This window comes from Parus major, chromosome 10, assembly GCF_001522545.3.
Source record: "Parus major isolate Abel chromosome 10, Parus_major1.1, whole genome shotgun sequence".
Taxonomy (NCBI): Eukaryota; Metazoa; Chordata; class Aves; order Passeriformes; family Paridae; genus Parus; species Parus major.
Genome location: NC_031779.1, coordinates 17,560,586 through 17,576,340, shown reverse-complemented (window position 1 = coordinate 17,576,340; position 15,755 = coordinate 17,560,586). Strand labels below are relative to the sequence as shown.

Genomic DNA, 15,755 nt, shown 5'->3' with positions numbered 1-15,755 from the left:
ATGGTAATAATACAACTATGGATTTTCTCTGCTGGGTTGTGCCAGTTGGCATCCTGACAGAAAGAGACAAACATGTTGCAGAATAATGCCCCCAAGCATCTTTACTCAAAGAAATTACATCTGTATCTAATTCACAGGAAAATGACATACTTTATGTGAAAACACTGTCCACTGTTCCGCTGCCAAGCCAAGACACACATCCTGTACAGTGATCTGAATCTCCTATTCTCTGTCCTTCAGTTACATACAGAAATTCCCTTGGGCATCCAGATGTTCTTGATGCTGACACTCATGCTTCACTTCATTTGGAGACACTGTCTTCACAGTTTAGGGAAGCATCCCCTGAATTTTCCTGATTTGGGCAGAGCATGAGGGCAGTGAGCAGTTCCCCATCTCTCTGTTTTGATTTCATGAAGTTGCCTGAGGACAAAGCTTTGCCTTCACCATTTTTCATTGCACTGGATAAACCTCATGTATTTCAGAACAAGGGCAGCTTGTTTACTTTCTTTACCCACATGGAACTGTGTATTTTTCTCACATTTCTGGTTTAAAAGGAGAAGCTAATGTGATCAAAGTGGATTTCCATTACAATATTCAACCATGACTAAGTCAGCTGAGACTCTTCCCAAGCCAGGACCAACACATGTTCCTACAGGAGCCTTCAGATTTTAGGAAAACAATTTCTTCTGTTGATTTATATAATCTTTAAAGAATCCCCATTTGATTGTAGCTGAAAATATGACACCCATCACCCCAGGTGTAGGGAGAACATCGGTTTGGTTTGGGTTTTGCAAAAATCTAAGCCGAAGGCGGTTTGGATCTTCTTTCATCTAATCTGAACAGCTGAGATGATCAAGGGTGGGGATGTGTGGGTGAGGAGATAAACATTCCTGCTATGCAGTCAATGCCTGAATGACAAACACTCTTATGATGCATGTCCATAAAATGAGACACCAAGGCAGAGATGTGAAGTTGTGTGTCTGGTGCTTCCAGGGGTGGGGATGGAGCAGCAGAATAACCTGAGTCCTTCTGGTTTGGTGTGGAGAGAGGAAGCTGTGACTGCTCCAGGATGCTGCTCAGTGGGTTTTCATCACAAGCTCTTCCAGTGCCCTCTCTCTCTGATTCCCACAAAGCAAAAGAACTTCTTTGACTTCATTTTGCTGGAAGCCCATATCATTAAACTGAGCCAACAGATGCAAGAATTCAGCTGCCTGGAGGAAGAAGGAGGAGAGAAGAATGATGTTATCATGGATGGATATATCATGTGGTTGCAGCAAAAGCAGTGCTGTGGGACAAGGCTGCAGCCAGAAGATCTGGCTGGGTTGTATTGCTGTGACAGCAGACCAAGGGCATACATATCCCTGGTAGCATTAAAACTTCTTAAATAAGAAATATTTAATAAAGTCAGCCTCCAGCTTCACTGTTCTTTATAATGTTTTTATCAATTACATGCTGTGTTTGCCTGTATGAAGAGAGCAGGGAATGGCAGTGAGCACAGCTGGAATTAATTTGTCCTACACCCCTGCTTTGCTCAGACTGGGTCCCAGCACCACAACATCACCCAGAGATGTGTCCTTAATAAATAAACCCTTCCCTGACACTGAGACCCAGGTGCCCTCCCACTGCCACTGCTCTAAGGAGTGATTACATGGCAATCCTACAGGCACTGGCATCCCGGCAAACACTGCCAGCCAGGATTTCATGCAGTTCTCCCCAGGCTCTTCATTACCACCAGGAGGAGACTGATGATGGAGACAAATGGCCAGTTCTCCATGGTTCTCCTCCCTTGGGGTAGAAGGGAGACCTATCAGGGCAGGAGAGAGCATGAGTGCTGGTGGGCTCGGGATGGGATTCCCTGTGCAGGGGCTGAGTGAGCATCATGCCACACAAGAGGGTGAGAAGAAAGGCAGAGAAGGTGTCCTCCCCCAGGGGTTCTTATGCTGACAGTGCCCTACAGGTCTGGCCCTCCATGAGGCAGCAGGAAGGCCTGTGGAGACAGAGGGAAGAGTGCAGCCCACTGAAAAAGAGCCTGGAGGACACAGCACAAAGGGCTGGGCTGTGTCATCCCATTCTGACCTTTTTCTCTGAGTACTGGAACATTTCCATGGCTTCCTCCACCTGCCCTTCCTCATAGCCCTGCTTCAGCAGCCGATCACAAGCACCCAGATAGCTCAGGAACTGCAGGGGAAGACAGAAAGGTTAATCCAGCCTTGCAGGCATGGGCAGCAAGGCCAGTCAGGAGCCCCCTTGCCACCTCCCAGGGACACAGCATGGGGGGTACATGAGCCACCACCATCTTGCCAGTTCCCATCTAACGCTCAGCCAGGGTGGTCTGTCTGCAGGATTCCCAGTGGGAGACAACATCTTGGTCCTTCTTCACCCTCCCAGGATGGGAATGGGAACAAGGAGGAAACCAAATGTGAACATCTGAGATGCAGAGAGATGGCCTCCAGGCTGCAGGGTGAGGCAGAGCCTGTCCTGGTGGGATGACTTCGCTCAGCTGACCCCGCATCCCTTTGATGCGCTGGGGTTCAGGCACCCGTGGATTTGCTCCAGGGTCCAAGTGCAAACCTCCCCCAGGGGAGACCTGTGTGCTGTCATTACTGAAAGTAAACAGTTATTTTTGGCTTTCCTCGTTGTTCTTGGAGTGCTGACAGCACAATTCCCAGCAGCATCTTTTAAAGACCGCGAGAATCACTCACTGTCCAAAAACATATGGGACAGGCAATAATAAATGAGCTATACAATAGCAGGGGGAATAAAAACATCCCACAGGTCTCTCCAAAGCTTCTTCATCCAAGGAGAAGCTGATTAATTTCTCCCCAGATTCAACAGCACACAGACATCCACCCTCCCCAGCACTGCCATAGACAAAGGAGAAGGACTCATTGAAAGACATATGAAAAAGACAAGAAAGTCTCTCAAACATTGAGCTGATCTATTTTGGCTGAACAGTCGAGTAGGGATTTTCAGAAATGTCAGCCTTAAGAAGGCCAGTAACTCAGAAAGGAGACAGTCACTGGTCATTGGCATTCCTCACCTCACGTTATTTCCCTTGTTACCAGACAACCCCAGATCATTGCTGTATTTTCTTCCCCTGTTGTGGCAGAACAGCCACTCACCCACAGCATAACACAGATAGTCCTGGCAGCCTGGTCAAGCCCAGCATGAAACATGACATCAGTGCCTTTGTTAACTCAATGTTTTCTATCACTCAATATATATATATATATCTCCTCAAGATTAAACCAGTACAATTTTTTTAACACTGATCAGCTGCAGCCTTTGTCATGTGTCAGCTCATATGTACATTGAGGGCTCCATGGATCAACAATGCATTTTGATCAATGCATGATCACTGATCAAAATGCAATGGTGCCTTTTTGGCCATGACATCCTACATGATGAACCTCTGGCACGCTGGGGCAACTAATCCTGCTTGAGCCTTGCAGAGAAGTTCTTCCACCAAAATTAGGAAAGCATTGCTTTTAAAGAAGGCTACAGAAGGCCTTGCCTTTTCTATTAGGGTGAGTTCTGCCAGTTTAACTTGACACTGCAAGGAAGTTGAACAATTTTTGGCTACCATCTGGTACTTCCATCAATCCTCACAGTTGAAGTAGTCATTCCCACACATCGAAGCCGCAGCTATCACCAGCAAGCAATAAAGAGCACAGGTCTTCTTTTTAACTTCAGCTGGAACATATTTTCCAGGAAGATTTAGACTAATTTGGTAGTTTGGTACTCGTAAAAGATGCATGAAGGGTCAGGCTTTATCTTGGCTGCATTGGGCATAAATGGGAAAGATGGGAAGTGCTGGTGAAGAAGGCATGGGATAGAAGGCAGATCTTGTCTTTTGGTGCAGTAATCCCTTCTCCAAGGGAATGGGAGTCCTGGTGTTTATACAGAAGGGAGCAGGCTGTACCTACCTCCACTTTTAATAAGATGCACTGTTACTTCATTTTGAAGCCAGCAGTTGCTGCAAGACCCCCTCGCATGGCTCTGTGAAACAACATGGGCTGGCCTCTGCCCATCTCTCTGTGCCTAGATGAAACCTCTATGGATTGAAGACATAAAGCTTCCCTTGCCACCTCAGCTCGCCTGAAACTCCAGCAAGCTCTGGGGAGCTGGTCCAGCCAGGGTGAGTAAGGAAGGGGCCGGAAGCTGCAGGATGACTCAGCCACAGAGCAGCTCTGTGCACTGCTGGCCCAGGCAGCAGAGGCAGCTCCCAGGGGAATGGGAAGGAGACTGGCAGCTGGCAGCAGCTGCTCGGTGCTCTGCCTGCTCATGCCCTGCCAGGATAAGCTCCTGCTCCCTGGCTTGACAGTCCCATGGATATCCCTCTTGATCAGCTGTGATTAAGACCCTTCTGTCTCTGCAAGAACTACTTGGATAATTTAGCCCTAAAGTCCTCTGCTGGGATGGGCAGGTCCACCCCAAAATTTGCCAAGAGAGTCAGAGCCAGCAGCCTCCCTCATGTCATGGATGCTCTGAGCTCACCTGGACCTTTCTGACATTCATCTGAAACATTGGGAATGAAGTTGCAGCACAGCAGGCAGGGATGTACTCACATCTCAGGGGTAGGAAGAGGCTGCATGTTAAGTATTTTCAATAAATTTCAGGTTATTATAGAGGGTTCCTCATGAAAAGAGCACTGGGACTCTGCTGCAATGTTTGCATGGATTCCCTGCTTGCTCCAACACAGGGAAGCTGTGTTTTGGAGAGAGCCCAAACAAGTCTCCAAGGTATTCCTAGAGTCCCAGTCTGACAGGATGAGCCATGGCAATAATCACACAAATCCAACAGCTGGGAAAAATGATGTGCAAAAAGTTTCCATATAAGGGGGCAAAATTTGTACCTCAAAAGAACACAATGCTTCACACAACAGATTGAACAGATAACAAAACCAGCCGTGATTATGCGCTGAAAAGCTGATGGCAACTCGTTGCCATTTTATTACAGCAAAAGTGTAATCTCATGGAAAATCCTGTCAGCTGTGGTCTGACACCAAAGGGGAAAGGCAAGGCCATCAAAAACCTACCCCAAAGAAAACAGCCATTCCTTTCTCCATGAAAATCAAGTTTTCCTTTAACAAAAGTTTCTCACAGTGCTATGCCAGCTTCACCAACCTGACTTAAGCTTTGCCTTCCTGTCTTCTGGAGGGTGAGGATGGCTTTCTGGGTGGGGTAGCCCAGGGCTATGACAGGCTCGATGAGGTCTCGCTCTTCTTGGCTTAGTGCAGAGAGCAGGTCAGCCGAGGAATCTGGCTGGGATCTGTGGCAGCTGAGAGGTCGTCCAGGTGTGGAGGCAGGGGGGAGGCAAGTGTAGGGGCTGAGGGACTGCAAAGAAAAAAACAGATGGTCTTACTGCTCCAGGTCATGGAATGAGGTGAAACAACACAGGTTGATGCAATGCTTCTGAATGCTGGTGGTTACCTTGCTCTCTCCAGAAAAGGAAAATTCCCATACAAGGAACATCAAATGGGCATCGAATGAGACTGGACTTAATTAAATCCAGGCTCAGCTATAGATACAGGTCAGAGAAGAATGCTTAGTGTGGGTGTTATACAAATACACACAGGCATTCAATCTTTCCTTAATTACTCCATGTCAAATGCAACTGCATATAAATAACCTGATCATTCATGTGTCTGATGGTTTTATTGCAGGTTTTCAGTAATTCACCTCCTAAATCTCTCAAGCAGCTGGATTAGATGCAATTTCTTAAAAGCAGGGTGCAATTCAGATTTAAGGTGACACAGTATTATTTACTCCATCCTTTCACATCACTGTCTCTATCACTAAATGATCTGTATTTTCAGTAGGACTATGAAGTTCAAAGTTTCCTAGAAAAGACAATGACTGTAAGGGGACATTTCCCTGTAAGCCCCGGTTATATCAGTTAGAAAGGGATAATGTAGGAAAAAGAGGACAAATCCCCCATATTTCACTCTTTTTTTAGTGCTTCAACTGAAAATCAGATTAGACCCTGCTTAGGGAAAACGTCAATGTTTTGGACAGAGCAAGTAAATGTGCACCCAGAAAGCTTCTTTCAACCTCAGTGAAAAAATCAAACCCTTTGTTCACTTCTTGTGACAACTTCAGCAATTCCTCATGGTTCCAGTGTTTCCAAAGCCCCATTTTGGTTCCTTTTTGCTGGTTAGCCCCCACCAGATGAGACCAATTCGATGCCCTCCACCTCCCTCCTCTCTCAGCAATGAACAAAAGGCCACCAAAGGATGCTCCTCACCGGTACCGTGGGCTTGTGCTGCTTGATGGGAGGGATTGGTGTGACTGTGGCCGGAGGAGTTGGCCCAACTGTCCCCTGCTGGGACACGTCCAGATCTGGCCCGTATTTGATGCTGCGGTTGGTGCCGGGGCACTGGGGGAGCAGTCGTGGCACTGGGATCACTCTGCTCCCTGTGGCAGCTCTGTTCAAAGGATGCACCAAAGCAGCCAGCTTCCTCCTGGCGGCTTCCAGCTCATTCTTCATGTTGTTAAATATCACCATGGATCTTCTCTGCTTGCTGGGGTCTGGGCTGGCTGGGCTACGGACATTGTTCTCTGGCGAGGGCTCCAGCAAGCCAGGTGATGTCTTTGGTCGGGTCTGGTAAAAGCCGTGGCGTGAAGACACACTTCTCGCAGAGCTTCTCCTCCTGGAGAGGACCGTTTCATCCTTGTCATTCTCTTCCCAAGATGTTGAGGAGTATTCATCATCCGAGTACTCACCCTCCTCTGAGTGCCAGGTGTCGCTCTCGGTGTCGGACAGGACCGCCCTGCCCTTGGCGTGCCCGTAGGAGCTGTCAGCAGCGCTCAGGCTGATGGAGCGCCGCACCGCCCCGTCCCGACCCCGCCCTCCGTAGCTGTCGGCAGGGTCCACCAGCAGCAGCCAGCACGGGGGAGCCGTGGGGACAACTTCGGAGGTGACTCGATGGCGGGAGGTTTGCTGCTGAGAAGCCACCTCCACCCAGTACAGCACTTTCCTTTCCAGCGAGAAGTCGTGCTGCAGAAGAGCGAGAGACAGCTGGTGAGGACATGTGAAACCAGACCACGTGGCATGGAGCAAATGCACTCCACGAGGCATTTTAAGGGCTGCAGTCTTCCCATATCAGCTCCTATTTGCCTGAGCATTAGGGCTGGCTGTAGGATTTGGCAGTGCCAGCCTCATCTCTATAGGGAATCCCCAAATTTACACTTGAAATCAGTCTATCTATGAAGTCATTACTATTGTGAGTTGCACCTACAATTCTTTGGAAAAGTGTTTTATGCTTGAAGGTGTTTGTGTCATTTTGACTGTGGAAGGCAGGAGTGTGCAGACATCCCAATTTTATGTAGCTGCAGAGAGGCACCACATCCAGCCACAAGCTGCCCCCAGGATGGTGGCAAAGTTTGTTTGTGGCCCTCATTAGCAGTGCTTGGCAGAGCTGCTTCACGGGCTCAGAAGCCACCAAGAGGGGAGATGCCACCTCAGGCAGAAGCAGAACCAGCCATGGGATTCTCTAGTGGCGCCAGGGTCTCGGCTGGTCCCCAAACAGAGTTGTCATTTCCACATAGTTCAGCTTAAAATATAAGTGTGTTTGTGACTCAAATCTGAGGGTTTTCCTGGAACAAACAAGCCTTGCCCGTCCCAGAGCTCTCCAAACAAGGTCTCCTCCTGACAGGCAGGCAAGTACATTCACAGCCCAGGAATGCTGTTTTTACTGTTCCTGCCACTTGGGTCAGCTGTGGACCCAAATCAGCCTCCCTGAGGAAAACACCCTCATGTCCCTCCATAAGGATCAGCCTGGACCAGCAGCTCAATGGTTTCGTTTCAGAAGGGAGCATCAAATCATCCCCAAATAGGGAGAAACATGGGGTATTTATATAAACACTATCTATATGCTTCCAGCACAGGTAGTATTGCCTACTTATAGCTGGTAGATTTATCGGTAAATCTTTAATAAATATTATTAACAAATGAGACAGTGGTAACTCCAAAGCAGCAAACAACCCCAGAGCAGAGCCTGAAGTTTGTCCTTCTATCCCAGAAAAACCTAACCCTCCTGCTTGGAAAGTATTTTTTAGAAAGCAACCCCAAACCAACCCCATTATCACTGCCACACACAACAAATCGTTCTCACCTCCTCCCAATACTGCTTCAAACCAGCCAGTGAAGGGATCAGTTAGGTTTCCCTTCCCTTCTTTCATGAGAACGCTGCTGACATCCCTTTGAGCATCCCCCAGCAGTGACCCAGGTGTGGACTCACCATGGTGCTCATGAGGATGTCGGTGCAGTCAGGGAGCTCAATGTCTGGGGCAGTGACTAAAGTGATTTCTTCCTCTGAACCCCCACTGAGGCTCATGGCCATCCGGAAGGGAATTTCATCCAGGTAGTTCATTGCTGCTGCCTGATTTCTTGCTGCTGGAGGAAGGAAAACAGAAACTGTAAGAGGGAGGGCTAGCACCTCTTAGGTTGGCTATTTCAAGTACCAGCTGGGTAAAAACAGATTGGTAAAATCTTAGTTACCAACACCAGGAAGCTTTGTCTGAACTAACCTTTGCTATTCTCAGCTTGACCCAGCCAGACTTGACCATGCTTATGGCTTTCTTTGGCAGAGACCCTGAGCATTTTTCTCCTCCATGCTTGCCTTGCTGCTTCCCATCCCTCCTGTCTCTCCTTCTCCCTCTAGTACCATTGCATGATGCCTTCCCCAAGCTGGGACTGAGCACTTTTTCCAGTTACAGAGGGAGAAAGCACAGCCAAGGAGGACACCTTGCAGGTCTCCCCTGTCTGTAAAACCTGTGGTGACAGAGCTCATGCACATGGCCTCATGCTGCTAAGCCATCACATGGAGCATCCCAAGGGAGCTGAGGTGAGGGCATCCCTTTGGGCACTGCAGCAGCTTGCTGGGAGCCAGACAAGGAGGCATTAGGCAAGCTTGGGAATTTGGAGGATGTCAAACAAGCCACGTTTAAGATTAGCTTTTAGGAACCATGCATTCATTTTAACTGTGGTGATGGTTTTAGATCAGGAATTGCAGGGGAGAGAAAAATTGCTGGTGAATTGGGAATGCTGTCAGGGAAAATATTACTGCAAGTGTAGCCATCAGATCTCTATGAATGTCTCGATTTACTAAAAAGCCATTACTTGCTGCATGAAGCCTTGAGTTTTCAGCTTCACAGTGATGACAGTGTGTAAAATCACTTCTTTAATAGATTATAAACTGTTAGGAGCTGGTAGCCAGTCTTCCACCAAGTTCTGGTGCTGGCAGCATGTGCCTGCTCATCCCAAAGTCCTCAGCACTCATCTTCAGATCACACAGTAAATATGTATGTGACATCCCCAAGTGCTTTTCCCAGTTATTTTTTTTCCTTTAAAAACAAACAGCTTCTATGACAACAAGAATAAACACTCCACTAAGAGGAAATATGCTGAAGAATATACACAAGGGTGACAGAACTGTCTGTTTAAAGCAAAAATAAGAGTCTGTAATGGGAGATTTGGTTCAGGATAGTTTTGTGTGTTGACAAAGGACTCACAAAGAGCTGCCAGGCCACAGAGATTGCCACAATCAATGAGCACAATCACTCACTGCAACTCCACTTTGTTGTACCAGAATGACAACAGGGCTGTCACTTTGCCTGTTTATGTCAGGAGCCTTTAATAACTCTGCACAAGCAGAGCCTCTAACGAGCTTTGTGCTCCTGCACATGTCCTGCCACTAACATGCAGCACAGGCAACGTGTTGGGATCCCACATGGAGCCAGCCCATCTGCTCAGCTTAAGAGCGCTCAGCCTAAAGGACAATCCACGTCAGCAATGACAAAGGTGACGCCTGAAAACATCTGTAAGCAAAGCCACCTTCCCTCAACTTTCTGTTACTCCTTGAGCAGCTCCTGCATGCAAGGGGGACTGACCTCCCCTGCAGCTTGGGCTGTAAATTGGCTCTTCCCAAACTCCCAGGGTGCTGAGGAAAGCAGTGTCTCAGCATCTGTCACCCAGAATGGCTCCACTCAGGTTCAAATTATACTTTAAGGGATGCTGATGGGTAGTGAGTGTGTCTGAAGCCACAATGAAGAAAATATGAGATGATGGTACTGTACCTCGTTGTATTTCACTGCATAAATACTGTGCTTTAAGAGAGGCTCACACAAGTGTTAATTCCCAAAACTACAGTTTAGAAAACAAGAAGTACTTTGGGGCAGGAGCAATCACAATAAAAATGCTACTAGAAAAGGATAAAAGAGGGTCAGTCATAAATACCCACTCCCACCAGAAGGGAATTACTACAAGGGCTCTGACCTCATGTTCTCCACACCACCTCTGCCCACTTTTATATTGCAGACACCAGCCAGTGCATGAACCAGTTCACATCAAGAAGAGGATGTGCCTAAACAGCAGGAGAAACAACTGCACCAGGACCAGGGGAGGAATAGGATACAAACTAATCTTGGAAGCTCACAGCCAACCTCTCTTCTTCTGGGCTACACTGTTTTTACAACTTAAAAACAGTGGGAAATATTATACTCAGGAAAATGGGAATCGAGTCTGAAGACAAGCTTTTTCAGTTAATACCCTGTGTCCATGTATTTTATGAGTTGAGATTTTAAACATTCCTCCCCATCTGTGGCTTCAACAACTTCCTCACTAAAGCTATTAAACATTTTAATGCAGATGTTGTTAGACAAGAACAAATACACAGAACATACCTAAAGGTAGATTCTCCCCTGGCATTTTCAAGCCCTATGTTTATTAGCAATGTGAAGCTGTCCTTACCGTCAGATGAACTCATGGAGCTCTCTCCTCGCAGGGCAGGGAGAACAGGGCTGCTGCTTTGCAGTCTCCTTATCTACTGCTCAGCTCTTTAAATTCTTGCAGTGTCAGACAAGCAGCTGACTTGGACAGCTTTAAGATAATCGTAGCTTAAGCGGTTGGCCTGTTCCATCAGACATGCTGATGGGATAAGGAGCCTAATTGTTTAAGCAGAGCATCCTCTGGTCACTAAGCTGCCTGAACTGAAAGTGTTTGGTTTGTATTGGTTTTATGCAGTTGTTTTTATTTTTAAATTTGACCTTGTGTGTCTTCATCAGGGAAGACTCCCCAGGATCTGGCTCAGCCTTGGGTCTGGAGTAATGAGATGCTGGAAGTGACATTAGGAAGGGAGAATGTAGGGAAGAGCAAATCAGAACACCACCTGCAGAGGACTTCATGGCAATCTGTATTTTGGGGTGCTACAGGTGAGCAACAATTGCAAACTTGTGCCCTCATGTTCTATCAGGAACTACCAGTTTTTGTCTCTTACTGACAGAAACCAGCACAAAGGTTCAGCCAGGACACTACTAACATTGCACCTAAGACCCAGGTACTGAATTTAGGCAATGTCACGCGTGAATTACGCACTGTTGTGACGCCAAGAGACAAAGCACTGGAGAGATTAACTTGATTCCCACACGTTGGGGCTAAGCAAGAATAAGGACTGCAGCTCTGGAAAGGTGCCACAGCAATCTGTGCAGAACAGCAAAGCTCCAAATCCATATGCTGGCAGAGTTACAAACAAACTGTCCAGAACATGGAAAGCTTTGACATCAGATGTCACCTCTGTCACCTTGCAGGTGGGGAGAAGTTCCTTCACACAAACCTTTTCCCAACAATTCTCTCCTCATTGGAGTCATATTTGATGTACTCAGCAAAGTACTCAAACAAATCTCTCCCCTGGTATGAAAATGCTTTAAACAAAAATCCATTTATCTCTATTTTTTCTGTAAAAAAAAAAAACTACTTACAAAATAAAGCTGTGGTTTTTAATCAAATATTGTAAATGTGATATGTCCCCATACAAAAATATCTATATAGTCTAAACACTTACAGTAGGTTATTAGGTTCTGAGTTTATTAGGTTTTTTTTCCAGCAGGCTTATTCATCAAATTTGTATTTATTCACATGGCTGTCTGACCTATTTCACCACAACTGGGAATTTTTTCCATGTTTTGGTATCAGTTTTAGTCCACAAAAGTAAAATGTCAACAGCTGCTTTACTCAACCTTGAAAAACCCTGTCCTGTTTGTACTTCAGAATTCATTTAAACTTGTAATTGGTTTGTCTCTACACTCAAAAATACAGGAACTATTTTGACAGTGATGCTTGACATGCTTCATTTAAAAAGAAAAACATGTTTACTAATAATCTCTTTTTTTAAAAAATTCTTAATTTCTGACGTTTTCATCATCCTTTATAAAGATAAAAGCTACTAAAAACAGGATGTTAATACTGGCACAAATACCATCAGCAATGTTCCTTTATTAAGATTGAGATTTAACAAGAACTCACAGCCAAATTGTAATTCCACAGCATGAGAGGCCTGGAAGCTCTGGGCTTGCTCAGCTATCTCCCTGCACAGTCAATCAGCAAAAACAATTCTTAAACTTTTTCAAGACGTTGCAGTAAAGACATTCCAGTACCTGGCTGCCGAAAGAGAGGATGAGACTTCCTCTTTGGACCCTCATATTTACATATAATTATAATGAAGCAATCCTCCAACGTTGAAATAATTTATTACTAAATTATCTGACAGCAGTGGCCCAAGTGTCATTGGTGGGGAGACTTGGGAGAACCCATCCTGGAGGGATGCAGCTTCCTTCAGGGTGGTCAGCTGGCACCAAGTACTGATCCCATTCATGCCTTTAACAGAGAGAGCATTGTTTGAGAGGAGACCTGGGATTAGTTTGGTGGTAAGATTTACTGTATACCCACATAGAAGTTACAGATCAATACAAAACCCACAATACTTGTAGTCTTAAACTTGTTTTTCAAAAGACAAGTGTGAAAATTCAATGTTCTGGTGTTAAATGGGCATCTGTTAGATATGACTCAAGCAAGAAACTTGAAAAAACCAGAACAATCCATTGCATAACCATATTTGGAAGCTGACAAACCAAAAAGGGCACTGAATTTACATTTTCAAAAAACAGTGCCCACAATCTCTGATGATAAAATACTTTCTTTGGGTTTACCTGATCTGGATTAGGGCTGCTACAGAATGTTCAGCTTGTAAGTAGTAGTCTCTGAAAGGCTGCAGCAAATGGACAAGTGGGAATTCAGCTGTGAAAACACAGATGCAGAAATTGTTCAATAATCCAGGAAAATCTTCCATTCCAGTGAGTCTCAGAAGCCCCAAATTTGCAAAATCATTTGCTACTGCCCAGCTGTAATCTGACATCAGGTCCCTATGTAATATATGAAAGATTTACATGTTACACATCTCCTGGTCCATACCACAGCTGTCAGAGGAAAGCCAAGACTAGCAAAACTTCCTGATTCCACCATCTAAAAAAGGGGAAAATACGGACACTGAATCTGAGTCACACTTACCAAAGCACCAGACTAAAGCACCTACTGGGTTCTGGAAGTCTTCAATCTATTCTGTTTATTCTCACTTCAGTTTAATCTACAACCTCTTCTTGCAAAATATTATGAAACCAGCTTGAGATGTGCTGCAGTCCATGTCGAAGAGCTCAACAGCTCCTCTTACACCACAGGTGTTAACAGCACTATGTTTATCCCCCATTCTCAGACAATAAATTACTCCAGTGAATGATTCCTTTCTCAACTAGATCTGTGCCTACATTTCAAATCCAGTGTCTGTGAGACTGGGATGTGATGTGGAAAAACACTGTTAAGAACAGGATGCAGAATTTACCTGGATCCCCAAACAGCTTGGAATCAATTTCCAGTTTCTGCTGTAGTAGTTTTTCCCTTTCTTTCTTCTGTTTCTTTTCCATTTCCCTCTTCCTTTCCTCCTCCTGTTCTCCCTCCAGCATAACCCTTAATGCTCTTTCCTCAGCTTCATACAGTTCTGTGCGAGTTTTGAGCAACGTTTTGAGACTCTCCACCTGATTTTCAAATGCTTCATCTGCTGAAGGAGGTGGACAAACACCTGAACAAAAAGAGAAATGATTTTAAAATTTCAGATTCAGAAGGGGGTTTCATACCAGACTTGAGAGCATAGCTGGCAAGTTCTCAGAAGAACATGAGCTTAACCTTGTTAACAGACAGAATTCTTACTAGAATAATCTTTCTTCTAGAAGGAGCTTGGAAACATAGGAACACAACCACTGAATTCAGCATTTTGTACCTATCCTTGTAATGAAGATCACAATGACATAAAAACACAGCTTTTCGAAGCTAGCAAGTCAGCAAAGGGACCCCCCCATCTTATTTCCCATGTGTGAAATTTAAAAAGTTTGGATCTATCTCGTAATGAACCTTTCCTGGCAGCAGCTTCTTTCCTCAGTTTCCGAAGCTTTTCCAAACCGCGCAGGACATCCATCATCCTCTTTGTATCCGCTTGTTTCTTCCGGACTTCAGACAGGACACTGTCAGCAGCAGCCTTCAGCTCTCGTTCCTATGAAAGGAAGGCAAAAAACAGATGAGATGTGTGAAACATCCCTCAAAGACAAGAATCAAGTGGTATTTTCAGAGGTTAGCAAAGCACTGGAGAGCAGAGTGACTTCACAACAACAGCAACAAGTCAAGCCAACTATCCAGCCTTGCCTTTTTATGAAAAAAAGGTTAAACCACCACAGACTTCGGAAAACAAAAAAGAATGCTGTAGGACTCCTAAATCTGGGCCAAATCACAGAATCATGGAATTGTTAAGGTTAGAAAAGATCATCAAGTCCATCTGTCAACCCAGCACCACCACCATGTTCACCACTAAACCATGTCCTCAAGTGCCACATCCACACATTTTTGAACACTTCCTAGATTATTTATGAATTATGAAAGCATGAGAGCCTTTAACCACAGAAATTTAGGGTAAATATTTTACAATAAACAGAAACCATCCTGATTCCACTGTTCTGCAATTAAGAACCATTAACCTGCCACAGTCTGACCACAGACCCTTCCTCAGCAGCTGCTCTGGACTATCCCAGCAGCAGACCAGCAGAAAGGGAGCTCTTTAGCCAAAAACCATCAGAAAGGTGCTTACAGCACTTCCCAACAAGTCTAATTTGAGACGGTATTTTTTTGCTTTGGAGATGTATTACCTCCCTATGAGACCAAAAAGCTTGTAAACCACGAGTTTTAGAAGGATGAAAGCAGGAGGCAAGGCTGATGGATACTGAAACAGCTCTGACCACCACAGGGCAGCTGTGAGCCGTGTGGACAGGCTGACACTTGGGACCAGAGAGGAAAACCTCCAGGAGTTCAGGAACAACTTCAACCCCAATTTCATGTCAAGGCCTAGAATACGAGGATGGCAAAACCGAGATGCCCACCAAGACTTCTAAGCAAGAAGCAGGGCTGCAGGCCTTGGAAACACGTCTCAGTATGATGAAGTCATGCAGCACCTCAGTGGCACCCACTGAAGCACGGGGGTCAAAGCCAAGTGCGGGGCAGGCACAGCCCGCCGTGACCCCGTTACCGGCAGGTCACCCCTGCTCCACCGCGCTATCCGGGAGCCCCGGGGAGAGGCAGGACTGGGCACTCGGGACCGTACCCGGTTCTTCTCCTCCACCTCCTGGATGCACTTAGCCCGCCACTGGTCGATCTTGGCCTCTCGCTCGGCGGCCCGGGCCGCCTCCTCTTCCTTGGCCGCCCTGGCTTCGTGCTTCCTCCTCTGCAGGCGCAGCCTCCTCTTCCTCGCCCTCTCGGCCTTCCTGCGCAGCGCCTCGCCGTACCCGGGCTCCCGCAGGGGCCGCACGACCTCCCGCAGCTCCCTCAGCGCCATCTCCGCCTCCTCCCGCGCCCGGGCCCAGCCCGGCTCGTCGCCCTCGTCC

General features: G+C 46.3%; 2 protein-coding genes across 3 annotated transcripts in view; both read right to left on the bottom strand.

Annotated features, from left to right (window-relative positions):
• Positions 1-83: 83 nt before the first annotated feature.
• UBAP1L (ubiquitin associated protein 1 like) lies at positions 84-11,839 on the bottom strand. Of its 2 annotated transcripts, XM_033516927.1 has the most exons (5): positions 8,243-11,839; positions 6,247-6,999; positions 5,127-5,336; positions 2,077-2,178; positions 84-1,211 (listed from the first exon to the last, which is right to left on the bottom strand). In XM_033516927.1, the coding sequence occupies exons 1-5, from the start codon at positions 8,372-8,374 to the stop codon at positions 1,077-1,079; spliced, it is 1,332 nt and encodes a 443-aa protein (XP_033372818.1). In that variant the 5' UTR covers positions 8,375-11,839; the 3' UTR covers positions 84-1,076. The 2 variants fall into 2 exon arrangements, with proteins under 2 accessions (XP_033372818.1, XP_033372819.1); XM_033516928.1 differs by lacking the exon at positions 2,077-2,178.
• Positions 11,840-12,253: 414 nt separating this feature from the next.
• PDCD7 (programmed cell death 7) overlaps positions 12,254-15,755 on the bottom strand; it is a 3,954-nt gene continuing 452 nt past the window's right edge. Inside the window, exons 2-6 of the mRNA XM_015638413.3 lie at positions 15,476-15,748; positions 14,239-14,377; positions 13,673-13,909; positions 12,987-13,074; positions 12,254-12,654 (exon numbers count right to left, since the gene is read on the bottom strand). Of these exons, the coding sequence (XP_015493899.1) occupies positions 12,537-12,654; positions 12,987-13,074; positions 13,673-13,909; positions 14,239-14,377; positions 15,476-15,748 (855 nt within the window). The 3' untranslated portion in view covers positions 12,254-12,536. The remainder of the gene's footprint in view (positions 12,655-12,986; positions 13,075-13,672; positions 13,910-14,238; positions 14,378-15,475; positions 15,749-15,755) is intronic.

Coding starts and splice junctions, on each gene's coding strand:
- UBAP1L (XM_033516927.1), bottom strand. CDS start 8,374: ATGAACTACCTGGATGAAATTCCCTTCCGGATGGCCATGAGCCTCAGT. Junction 7,000..8,242: donor ACATCCTCATGAGCACCATG/GTGAGTCCACAC, acceptor GCTCTTCTGCAG/CACGACTTCTCGCTGGAAAG. Junction 2,179..5,126: donor GAAGGCAAAGCTTAAGTCAG/GTTGGTGAAGCT, acceptor CTTCCCCTGCAG/TTCCTGAGCTATCTGGGTGC.